The 11,937-nt window shown below is 39.8% G+C and overlaps 1 protein-coding gene across 1 annotated transcript; it reads right to left on the bottom strand.

Annotated features, from left to right (window-relative positions):
- Positions 1–719: 719 nt before the first annotated feature.
- LOC306785347 (high-affinity choline transporter 1-like) lies at positions 720–8,360 on the bottom strand (the record flags this gene model as incomplete). Its single annotated transcript, XM_079279691.1, has 8 exons — positions 720–1,960; positions 2,240–2,457; positions 3,330–3,483; positions 4,087–4,230; positions 4,742–4,890; positions 4,967–5,122; positions 6,496–6,612; positions 8,177–8,360. The coding sequence occupies 8 exons, from the start codon at positions 8,358–8,360 to the stop codon at positions 1,403–1,405; spliced, it is 1,680 nt and encodes a 559-aa protein (XP_079135817.1). The 3' UTR covers positions 720–1,402.
- Between the last annotated feature and the right edge of the window lie 3,577 nt (positions 8,361–11,937).

Genomic DNA, 11,937 nt, shown 5'->3' with positions numbered 1-11,937 from the left:
CTTCAGTTTTGAGTCGGCACAACAGCCAGCAGAGTCCTGCCTGAGGCTGCGCTCTGATGCATAGGGGAGCAGCAATCCAGCAATGTAAGCACTTTTAAGGTTACCAGTAAAAATATCTCTTTCATTTTGTCATGACTTTGAGCTGGCAGTCTCCAGCACACATGCCAGAGGTGAAAGCCAGCCAAGATGGGGTGTTCAGACGTGAAGTGATGAGATGATAGACATGAGTTAACAATCAGAACTTCAAAGGACAAGCCACAACAAGGTGCAGATCAGCCGGGTTCACACAGAGAGAGGCTGGGTGCAGCAGCCAACATCAATATAGCAATACCTGGGGAATTTATTTCTTCAATGGACTGCATTCACCATGTTAAAAGTAACTGACTCGTTGCTACCGTCACTAAGAGTTCAGAATGAAATATATTTTCTTTTGAAACTTTGGATGAATTCAGGATATTTATTAAAAAACTGTTGAGAATGAAACTCATGTTGAGGAGAAAACTCAGGTGAACAGACTTAGGTGGAGGCGTTAGCTCAATTCAAGCAATAAGGTTTATTTGTAACAGAAGTATTATGTCCAGCAGTTAAACGAGCACGGACGAGACAGAGTATTTTACCTTCGTGCACTAGAACTCACATATCCGCGTATAAGCTGTGTTTAACATTGAATGAATGTATATTTTATTTACATAACACATAGAAATACAATGAAGTATATGATGTTGACACAATTACATAGCAGTCTTACAGAATATAGCAGTGTAACAGAACATCAAATGAACTACGGCAATGTATGGTATAGTATACAATAAACTAAAGCTCCTATAGTGTAGAAAGTATATGAATAAATCAGCCCAACAGAGAGTCAAAAAAGATGGAGAGTAATGAGTCTGTGGTCTCCACTGTTGTTATGTAGTCGGATGGCAATGGGACCGGATTGTGATGATCCGGTGGCTAAATGAGTCAGACAGCATGGAGAGCGACCAAAAGGCATTTAAAAAAAAAGAAAAGTCAATATTTAATTGATGGCTTCCTTTATAAAATATTTCCTGTTAATAATAGTGTAAATGCTGCTGTACACTAAATAAATGGAATTTTTTGATTAAGTGGCATTATTATCAAATTTGAAAACCTCTCGTCAAAAACCAAAACAAATAAACAATTTATTAAAATGTTGACAATGGATCCCGCCTTCTCTCAGGGTCTGGCTACATCACCTCATCCATATCACAAGCAATGTGATCCTCCCTGGTCCAGTTCTTGGTTCCAGTCCTCCTCATCCTCAGAGGATAAGCCCCCGTTTATGAAAAACCCAAATACAGTAGCTTGAATACTCCAAAAGAAACTGCTTGTATGTGACAGTGATAATTATTATTACATTAAAGTACTGCACATACAATCTTTAACATGTGGTGGTAATCATTGGCTCTAATGTATCTTGGTGAGATTCCGTTTCATCAAGCATCTCCTCATTGTATCTTTTGCCGTCATCGCTTGGTGTCGGTGGTTGTGCTGAGTGCTGGGCTTTCACTTTGAACACATCCCATTTCTCAGGAAGCAACCCTTTGTTGGAAAGCACAGAAGCCAGGTAGGAGAACAACAAGTTGGCAGCGATGGCAGACAGCATGGCGATGGTCCTCACTGGGGAGTACTGAACATAAATGCCATCCTCGAGAGTGCATCCTGGGAAGTGTATGACTGGTGCTACCCCTAGTGATGGCTCTCCACTGAGCATTCTTAACACCAACCCTGTCGACCAGCCCATAACAGCCCCGTAGAAGTTGGATATGTTGAAGAAGAGGACACAGACGAGCTGAGAGAAGATCAATATGTAGCACACTTCACTAGCAAGGAACACCATCCAAATGATACTATTTTTATAGTTGGTGAGTGATGCACCGATCAAGCCTGTCACAACCACAGTAGCACGGATCACCCACTGGATTTCTGTCTGTGATGCCTGAATAGAAAGGAAATAGCAGAGACAAATTTGTTTCAGAGAAGTAACGGAGCTAAGGTTTCACATTCTCTCAATCTTTTCTCATTCTACCCTTCTACTTTATCTACTGCCTCTTTTCTCCATAATGCCCATTCATTACTTTTATGTCACTTGCAGTCGCTTCTAACTCTTTTCAGTTTCTCATTCAAGTCTTTCAAATCTTTGAAAAGGGAAAAGGAAGGAGTGCCTCCTCTTTTTTTGAGATGTAGCAATTTAAGAAACATTCTTAGTTGTTCACACCTGAGGCCTCAGGATAGTCTTGTAGATGTTGCAAGTGAAAATCGAGGCTGCGGAGAGCAAAGCAGAGTCGGCTGATGACATAGCAGCGGCAGAAATGGCTCCGGTGCCGGTGATAGCGACGAAGGTTGGGGTGAGGTAGTTCAGGGCGATAGGCAGGATCATAGCTCCCTCCCCACGTTCCAACGGAGACGGAGAACCATAAGAAGTGAGGTTCCAGTCTGGCGTGTCGACAGATATGATAAACAAAGAGAGAATGAAGCATATTTCTGATATGTTCACAGGAATTTAACAGCTTGACCATTTTTGTGTTTGAGTTCCGTTCAGCCTCTAAATGATCTCACCAGGAGCTCCGCTTCCTTCTCCCATTTGTCTCCATGTCTCTCTCCCTCTGCCACTAATCTCTGTGCATTAATGAAGCAGATTCACAAAGCCTCGGAATTCGCACAAATTGACTGCTCAAATTTTGCAATTTTCAAGTATGTGCTCCATTTGCAATTGTGCAATTAGCCAGGGCGAATTTGCACCTAATCCTGTCTTTCCATTAACTTTGTATACAATGTTGTCCGCCAAATGAAACGCTAGACTAAGTCCAGTCAGGAAGACTTCCCTTTAGCATGCTTAGGCCTGTCGTTTATTTCTCGTAAAGTTCAGACATGCTCACTCTTATCTCCATGCTGTCATTGTTCGGGGCTGTCAATCAAGACTCATCATCTCACACAACTCACACATCATCTGTTATACTGAACAATTATCTTTTCTCCATTCACTTGTCTCTGCTGATTTAAATGACTTCCTATTCTGTCTTAACACACAGTTACTCGTTTGAGCTACCTTTGGGAACTCAAATGTCTCAGCAGTTCTTAAACTATTAATTGTTTTGTCTCAAACATCTCCTCTGATCAAATCTATGCAATCTTCAATTGACTATGCTCAGGATTCTTACTCAAACGTTGAGAAGCACAGCATTAAATGTAATAGCTTCTGGGGGATTTGGTTTAATGCAGTCACACACATATGTACTTATACTTTAGTTACCATCTTTGCATGTTTTCAATAAAAATCAGTTTATGTCTTTAGAAGCTCTTATTACCTGTGGAAGCAGCCACTGCCCCGATCAGTATTGGAGGTATTCCAAATATGATAACAGCGAAAGCCCCAACAAAGCATGTGGCCCGAGCCGCCGATGTGGAAGTAGCAGACAAGATCCTCTGGTGGAAGGCTTGGAATCCAAGGTTTCCCAGTGACTTGGAAGTAATACAGTCATATTAATTGTTATTGAATTGTCCTGTTGAATCTGTGAGAGTTGAGATCGTCAATCACACATCACATTTTGGTGGATTTCTTAATGTGCGTGCATGGGTATGGTTAGAAATTGATCAAATCTAGGTGGGCTGTGGGTTCAATAAACAGGAGAAAGAAGAAATGAAGATAACATCTACCAATGTCCTTTTATCAATCCAGGTGCATCAGTCCCCAAAACTGGACCGAAGCAGGACTCCCAATCAACCAATCTAGAACTATGTCGGGTTTTTTTCACAACAAGTTCACTGAATGTTGTTTTTCAGGGTGGAGATGGTCTGAAGAAACACTTAGACCATAGTGGGACATTTACAGTAAACCTTCCATGCTTTACATTGACTGCAACTTGAAAGTGACCATTTTAATGAAATGACGAGGATACAATTTGAATCATATTCCTGTGAGTTTTCCTGAAAAACCTATGAAACTGTTATGCCAACATTATACAAATCAATATAGCCATTTATTGTATGTAACCAGCTGCACCATTATATGGAGGCTGATCTATTTACACTGGAGCAAACCATCCTCAAATGTCTTGAGCTCACCAGAAACAAGAAGGTATCGATAGAGGTCCAAGCAAACTTCCTCTCCAGTTTACCAATCCAGGGCGCCTGGAAAGTGTTGTTCAGGGCTGTCTGAGTAATGTCCACATGGTTGGGGTTTATCAGGACAAACGGTAAACAGACACTCTGCAAAGACAAAGAACACATGACAGCAACTAAAGCAAAAATAAATCATTTAAACAGCTAAATAAGGCAAGATAAGCTACAGAAAATGTGTGTGTGTGTACATTTCAATATGAGAAACAAATTCCTGAAGACAAAGCAAACCTTTTAATATTCGTATAATTTGTGCACCTGCATTCCAATGCAATCAAGTACAACAAGCCCAGAAAATACCCTGGCAAAGCTCATAATGTAACAATAAATCATTTTTGAGGACAGAATTGTTTTTTATTAGAATATGTTGTCAGCATCATTAAAGAACAACATGAATCAACCAACTAGATCACCACACACTGTAGGACCATTCATTAATTGCACAACTACTGTATCGGATTTCATTAGAACACTTTGTTCTCGTCACAATTGTATCTGCACGAATGAAGTATGATTAGTCACAGGTTGTTCCAAACACAGTCAAGAGACTGTTGTTTCCTGTTTTCCTAAAACGTATCGCATAAAAGTATAGTATCCTCACCATGGTGATGAAAATGAGGATGACCTGTATGATGTCTGTGTATGCCACAGAGTAGAGGCCGCCCAGCAGTGTGTAGACAATCACCACAGCAGTAGAGATCCAGATGCTCACAGAGTAGGGCAAATCCAAAATCACATTCATGGTGGCACCTGAAACACACACATGCACCTGTTGTCAAAATAGAAACTATAAAGACGTTGTAGGTAAAGTGCTTGTATACCGTACCTAAGCTGATTAGTGTTCCAGCCAACCACAAAATATCGCTGAGAAGTGAACCCAGTGCCTGAATGGCTGTGAATGCTTTTCCATACTTGATCTGGAAAGGGTCCAATATGGTCACATATTTGTTGTCTCTCATTGGCTTGACGAACACAAGGCCACCTGAATATTAAAACAGACGGATAGATTTATCAAATGCAAGATGCAGACAGTCAAAAGAAAAACAGCAAAAACACACATCACCTCCCTGTAGGGGTGTAACAATACGCGTATTCGTATTGAACCGTTCGGTACGAGGCTCACGGGTCGGTACGCATGACGAACCGAACAATACGTTTGAATAAAATAAAAACTTTATTTATTTTTTTTTTTACTTTATTGATGAAGAGCCACGTTCAAACCTTTATTGATGAAGAGCCACGTTCACTCAGGTTTAGTTCCATCATTGTTCATACTAAAATGATGATGGAGAAGATGTAAGTAACAATACTACATAACATTAAGGAGCAGTTTTTGTTTTTTATGCTTATGTGTTGCTCAGAAGACACCTCAGAAGATGAGTCACTCAGGTATAGTTCCATCATTGTTCAAAGTCAAAGAATAACTTCATGTTGTTAGTTGTAATGAATACATATATTTTAAAATCAAGTACATTTCTCTGGCATTTATAGTTTTCTACTGTACCGAAACGTACCGAACCGTGGCTCCACTGTATCGTAGTCAACCGAACCGTGAATTTTGTGAACCGTTACACCCCTACCTCCCTGGTATTCACATGCAGAGCGTCGTCTGGATATGTTATATGAACATCTGATCTATTTGAACATTACATGAACATCTGATCATCAGCCTTGCATTCACACCTGCTTTCATTAAGTGGCAGATCAGGCAGACTTCATCAAACATGGTCTCAAGTCTCAAGTCAAGTGAAGCTATGTGGGACTCAAGGCACAATGTGACAGGCAGTAGAAGGTTACCTTCTTTGGTTACCTTCAGCCTTGCTAACTAGGCTAACCTTACTTACAGAGGAAGTCATGCTCACTCAGCTATCCCTGTTGGTCTATTAACCCTGGTTCTTTCCTTTAAAAGTATCCTGAAGCAATGCTGGTTCTACTTATTTCTGTGGCAGTGCTGTGTCCAGCTCTCTTAATACACCCAAACCAAGCCCACAGGATCACATGATGAACACGGGCCCTAAAATACTTTTTCTCCGGATACATACAGTCATTACAAAATAAATGGATGTACAATGATAATTATAAGATCAATGAATCTCACAAACACCTGTAATTTACGATATATATATATGATTATAATTTCATTTCATTATTGAGGTCTGACAAAATTTCAAAATTCTTGAAGCAGCAGACAAGATGAAGTCAACTAATTCATCCAGAGAAGGCCTCTGTGGGCCTGTTATGTTATGTGCTTTATCCCCTTTCTGCCTTTCTTTCTCTCTCTCATTTCGTGTTTTTGTTGTATGAAATATGCAAACATGATCAAACTTCTCTTGATTGTAATTCTTTAATACTTACCCAAAATAAAGGTAAAACAATCAGCTGCTATGAAGTTTACCGCCAACATTAGTCCCATAGAGGGGGTGTATAGCGTCTCAGTTAGGCCCATGATGAAGCAGCCTCCAACCCATGTGGCTACAGGATGGACAGACGCATACAAACACAGAAATTAGTTCACAAGAGAAACCAGTATAGAGAAAAGTACATGCATACAAAAACAAATGTTGTTTTCTGATGCTGTAGATCAGGGGTGTCAAACTCATTTCCACTCTGGGCCACATCAGCATCACGGTCGCCCTCAAAGGGCCGGTTGTAACTGTAAGACTGTATAACTAACTTCTCCCTAACATATTGTTAAAAAACTCTCTGCATTTGATTATTGTTTATTCAAGTGTAAAAATATTGTACATGCAGTTATATGAATGAAAAATGATATTTAAACACATTTCTGTTAATATAACATAAATCATTTTAATTGAGGGTTAAGAAACCCACATGACTCTATCAAAGATCAAACTATTAAAGAAAATTACAAAGACAAATATCAAACACAAGTTATTACATTAACTTTGTTCAAAGCTGTTTGTGTCACCTCTCTGCATCACTAATGTTCCTCCCTGTCGTCCTCCTGTGCATGGCAGCTACATCCAAGAGCTGCTCACTGAGAGTCAGGTCTGATGAACATGATAGATGCTCTGTATCCGTGTTGTCTGTGCTTTCATCAACAGTTCATTAAAAACACAAGTACCTGCTCGTCTCTTAGCTAGCTGTGTTGTTAGATTGCTGCTAGTTCATGAACTCGGTCTGCGATGGTGTTTCTTCACAAACTGACATTTGTAAAAGTCTGTATCTGGTCGGAGCACTGCTCACATACCTTTAGCATGCACTGGGCTGTAGCTGTGTAAATATATTCTGGTGTGATTGCAGTCTGCCTTTTAATTCTTGGACAGTTTGATGTTTTTCTTGGAGGCTAAATTTAGCTCCGTGTTTGGTGTCAAAATGCCAAAGTGAATTGTATCCTTCATCACCGACACGCCTCATAACACAGAAGACAGACCCGTTGTTCTCCTTGAAGCACAAACATGTATTCGCTTTCCCATCTTTCATTACATTTTCTTCCCTCTGCATCAATTTTTCTCTTCGTGGACATTTTGTGATTATTTGTCGATCTTTTTCAATTGTTGGAAAACCGCTTTTCGGGCTGTTGCCTCTCCTGTCCACCTGTTGTGATAGTTTTAATGTCGGTACACAGACAACATGCTATCTCATAATTTCAACTTTATATCTCATAATTTCGACCATGGGGATACTTTTATTTTCAAGTCTAACTTTTAATTATTTTTCCAAAAAAAAAAGAATTCTTTTTTTTTTTTGCTGGCGGATTCGCGGGCCACATAAAATGACGTGGCGGGCTGGATTCGGCCCGCTGGCCTTGAGTTTGACACATGTGCTGTAGATAATTCAGTTCGTCACCAACCCCGTCTTCTAGAATTCCCGTTGATATAATACCAAATTGTTTTCCCATTTATGTTGTGGTAGCAAACGTGATGGCAAGTTGCAATGCATTCATACATGTTTAAGCAGGCGTTAGCTAATTTCCAGTGAAAGGAATTTGCAAAACCGCTTGCAAGCTGTAAAGGTTGGACAAAATCCAGTTAAAGTGCCACCTCCTCTACCTATCTACAATGTAACGCTGTACCTGTCATTGTGAAGATCCCCACCACCTTTTTAATGCTTCGGTTTCCCAACAGAGCCATCTCCAGTTTGTCAGCCGCACTTTTGTTCTCCTCCTTTTTGGACTTGATAGAAGCCCAGATGCCGACTCCGAGAACCAGCAGGTAGAAGAACACCATTGCTATCAGTCCGGGAATATTGACAGCCATGCTGAACCTGAAGACTGCTGCAAACAGTATAACTGTTTGACAGGGAAAAATAAATTCTTTAAGATGAACGAGAAAACAAAATAAATTGTGGTCTTATTTCCCCTAATAAGTAAAACACAAAGTTATGTTACGAACAAAATCTGATTAAAAATAATAATAATAATAATAATTTAAAAACTCTTTTTTTCACATAAAAATACCAGGTTGTAGACTGTTACCTGAGGTCTGATAGAAGTTCGGTGCTGCAACAAGCCAAGTATCCAAAAAGTAGGATTACATTAAGAAGGGCCACTGTTTGAATTGACCGCTGCAGAGTTTTGATCTCAACCCGAGAGCTGTTGACACAAGACAGTTCAGAGGTACCAATGAACTGAAGAAGGGCTGGTTTGGAGATACCTTGTTGTGCAAGTCAACTGCCATCAATTCCACAAAACTTTCCAAGTGATCAAGTGTCAACTTAAGAGAAGTATCACAGACCAGGTGTTTAAATCACCCCACCTCCCAGATGGAAATGTATCCTGTCCAAATAGGGTTTAGTTGAGTTCTAATATTACATTAGTCTTATCACTTGGCTCAGTGTCATTTTAAGAGGTAACTGTACAAATTAATTATATTTTGACAGCATGGTTTACTGTTAGCTATTTACCATGTTCGTGTCCTGAGTGTGAGACGACAACACTCTTCCAAGGTGCTTGCCAGCGGCTGCAATGTTTAAGTATTCAAATTGGGGGAAAGAAAGACGTCATGTGCGAGTCCAACTGGTTTTGGCAGCAAGTCTGTTCTTTGACGTGCACTGTCTGTAGGTGGGCTATATCCTGTTCACATGGCTGAAATGAGGGAGAAAGTACAGCTGCCAACATTTGCCATAAACTTGAGTCTGTTGAGTTTTTAAGTAACCCACACAGAGAACATGCAGAACCCACTTAATGTGAGGCAGCAGTGGTAACCACTGTATCATTTTACCACCCGTGATCTGCAATTTTGACTGCTTGACATACTCAACCCTACTCAACTGGCCCGGAGTGAAAATGAGTTTGAGACCCCTGCTCTAGAATGTGCTTACTCGTCACATTTGTAAAGTCTGGTTTGTCCGTTGGCTTTGGTTAAGTTTAGGCTGGTGTGATAGCTGTCAGAAAAAACAACTAGATCAATTGAAAGAGCTATTCTTAAATCAATCTGCTTATCCAATATTATCAAGAAAATGATCTTACACGATGAGTATGAATAATGTAGACATTCATGCAAGATCTGGGTTCCATGAGTTGCTGTGGTGAAACCAGAGATATTGGATGAATATACAATTTGTTATAAACACATGGAGACTGATTGTGTTTTTCTGTTGATAAAAAATAATCATGAAGTCAATAGGGAATAAGTTGCACAATGCTCCAGTGTTTTTAAATCTGCATACATATTACGGCTTTACAATTGTAAGGAGGGAGACAATTCACTCTCCCTGGCCTCTATCTCAAGACAGCATGAGACATGTTAAGCTGGAAAACTGGATCTGGTTAAAAGCCAGCGGCTGTATCTGTGTACACGATACCATCCGAGAGAACCTGTAAGACAGAAACTCCATTGCTTCCAGCCGAGTATCATCGTCACAAAATGCCAAATCTATTGGTTTTGTGGACATGGACATGAATTGTCTTTTCTTTTTTTTTGTCGCTTAGGAGGAAAACAAGGCCGATTAAAAGTCAATTAGGATCCTTTTTTTGTGATGGACACATCAATTAAATTCATGCAACATTCAGAGCAAGAGAAGTAGTTTTTAATACCAAAGTGGGCAGATGGGGAGGAGAGACCAGACACATTGTTGTGGTTTTGTTGCCTAAACCTAACTGTAGTGATTTTAAGCCCACGGTTTTGTTGAATAAACCTAACTTTTGTTTCGTCGTCCCAAAAGAAAAGTAATTCAGAGCGACGCGCAAAATACGGACCATTTGTGTCCCTGTATTAGTAACTAATTGGTGCTCTAGATTAAATAATTTGTGTGCTCTCGATATAATATTGGCTCAGTCTCATGCTCTCTCACTCTGAATCAATATTAAAATCATGAGCACACATGACTAATTCCTCCTTCCGGACTCTGTAGAATTCTTCTGTTTATTCAGAATACTTGGTGCACTCGGTGAGTAAGTGGAGGTCTGTCTCAACAGCTTGCATTTTTCTCAGTGAGAGCAAAGCTTGTGTTGGTAGCCATGTTTGTCTTTGTCTGTGTTTCATGCAGGTTGTGTTCTCCCTCTCTCTCTCCCTCGCTCTCTCTCTCTCTCTCTCTCTCAATAAAGAAAGCTCAAATTCAACATCTGTTTTATTTAAACACTCCATAAATACAAGGCAAAATGCACATACATCTGTGTATGTGTGTGACAAAATGGGCCAGCAGCTGGGATGTCAGCTCGGGTAATTTGAAGCATTTGTATCACTGAGGTGACCTTCGATAAGGTATATGTGCCCCAGATGCTCAAAATTAGCTCTGGTAGGAGAAAATCTGAAAAAGATCAACTTTCGTCTGAAGGGTGTCGAGACTAAACCTCCAAACAAATGCCGAATCAATGTTGTGGGTTGACTAAGAGGGTTGTAGGATTGATTTTGGGAGCGCAAATTATAAAATTTAACTCATTTTCACAATGATTAGTGGTGTTTGAAAAGAGAACAAAAGTAACAAAATTACAGCCAAGATTAAGATGAGTCAAAATAACTTGACTTGACTTTATGCGGAAAATGTGTGAATATCAAGCACCCTTGTTTGTTTAACTTACAGCTTACTTATGATGTTGCTGCAGGAGAAAAGGCCAGTATAGGTATTTGCGCGTGTCTCGAGAGAGTAAGTGGAGAGGTTCTTTTCATCCTAATCCAAAAACTTTCTTCATCCTGTCACATCTCTCAATCTTAAAATGCATATAAGACCAAATAACTTGGTTAAACTCGTCTGAATGTTGAAGTATAACACACAAAATCTGCCAGCAAGGCGAGGCTCAGTCATTTCACACTGAGCTGGAGTCATTTTATACAAATACATAACTTCAGTTTTACACTTGGATCGATCCACGGACTGTTGATCCAATGGAACTGTGAGGAAAATGTTAACCAGGTTAAATAAATAAAGTCTAAAGTCTAACCATGGCAAATGTTCAAAAGATCTAACTACAGTATAACTCTAGACAGTCACTTGCTTATTAAGTGTATGGTATTGATATAAATCAATCAAAGCTGTCAGCAATCGATTGCTGACAGTTGTCATTAATCAATAAACACGTCATCTTCTCGATGCAGTATCGCTGACTTCAACTCAGCTTCAATCCAAAATTAAGAAAACATCTTCATGTTGTCAGCTGAGACATTGTCCAGCAATATTTGGCGAGCAATTAATCTATCGCTGCTAATTATCACATTATTAACAACCTGATTAGATTTCACATTGTTGATCAAAGTCAAAGATGCTGTGCATCTGAATGTAAGATGCATGAACATGTAACTCTGCTGGTAACCTTCAACATGCTGAACCAGGTGATAAGAAATGAATGAGTTAATATATCTGCCAGCACTACTGTGCCAACTTCAGATTTAACAATGC

Source organism: Melanostigma gelatinosum (genome assembly GCF_949748355.1).
Source record: "Melanostigma gelatinosum genome assembly, chromosome: 12".
Taxonomy (NCBI): Eukaryota; Metazoa; Chordata; class Actinopteri; order Perciformes; family Zoarcidae; genus Melanostigma; species Melanostigma gelatinosum.
The sequence above is the reverse complement of the archived record's forward strand: the minus strand, read 5'-3'. Positions and strand labels throughout refer to the sequence as shown.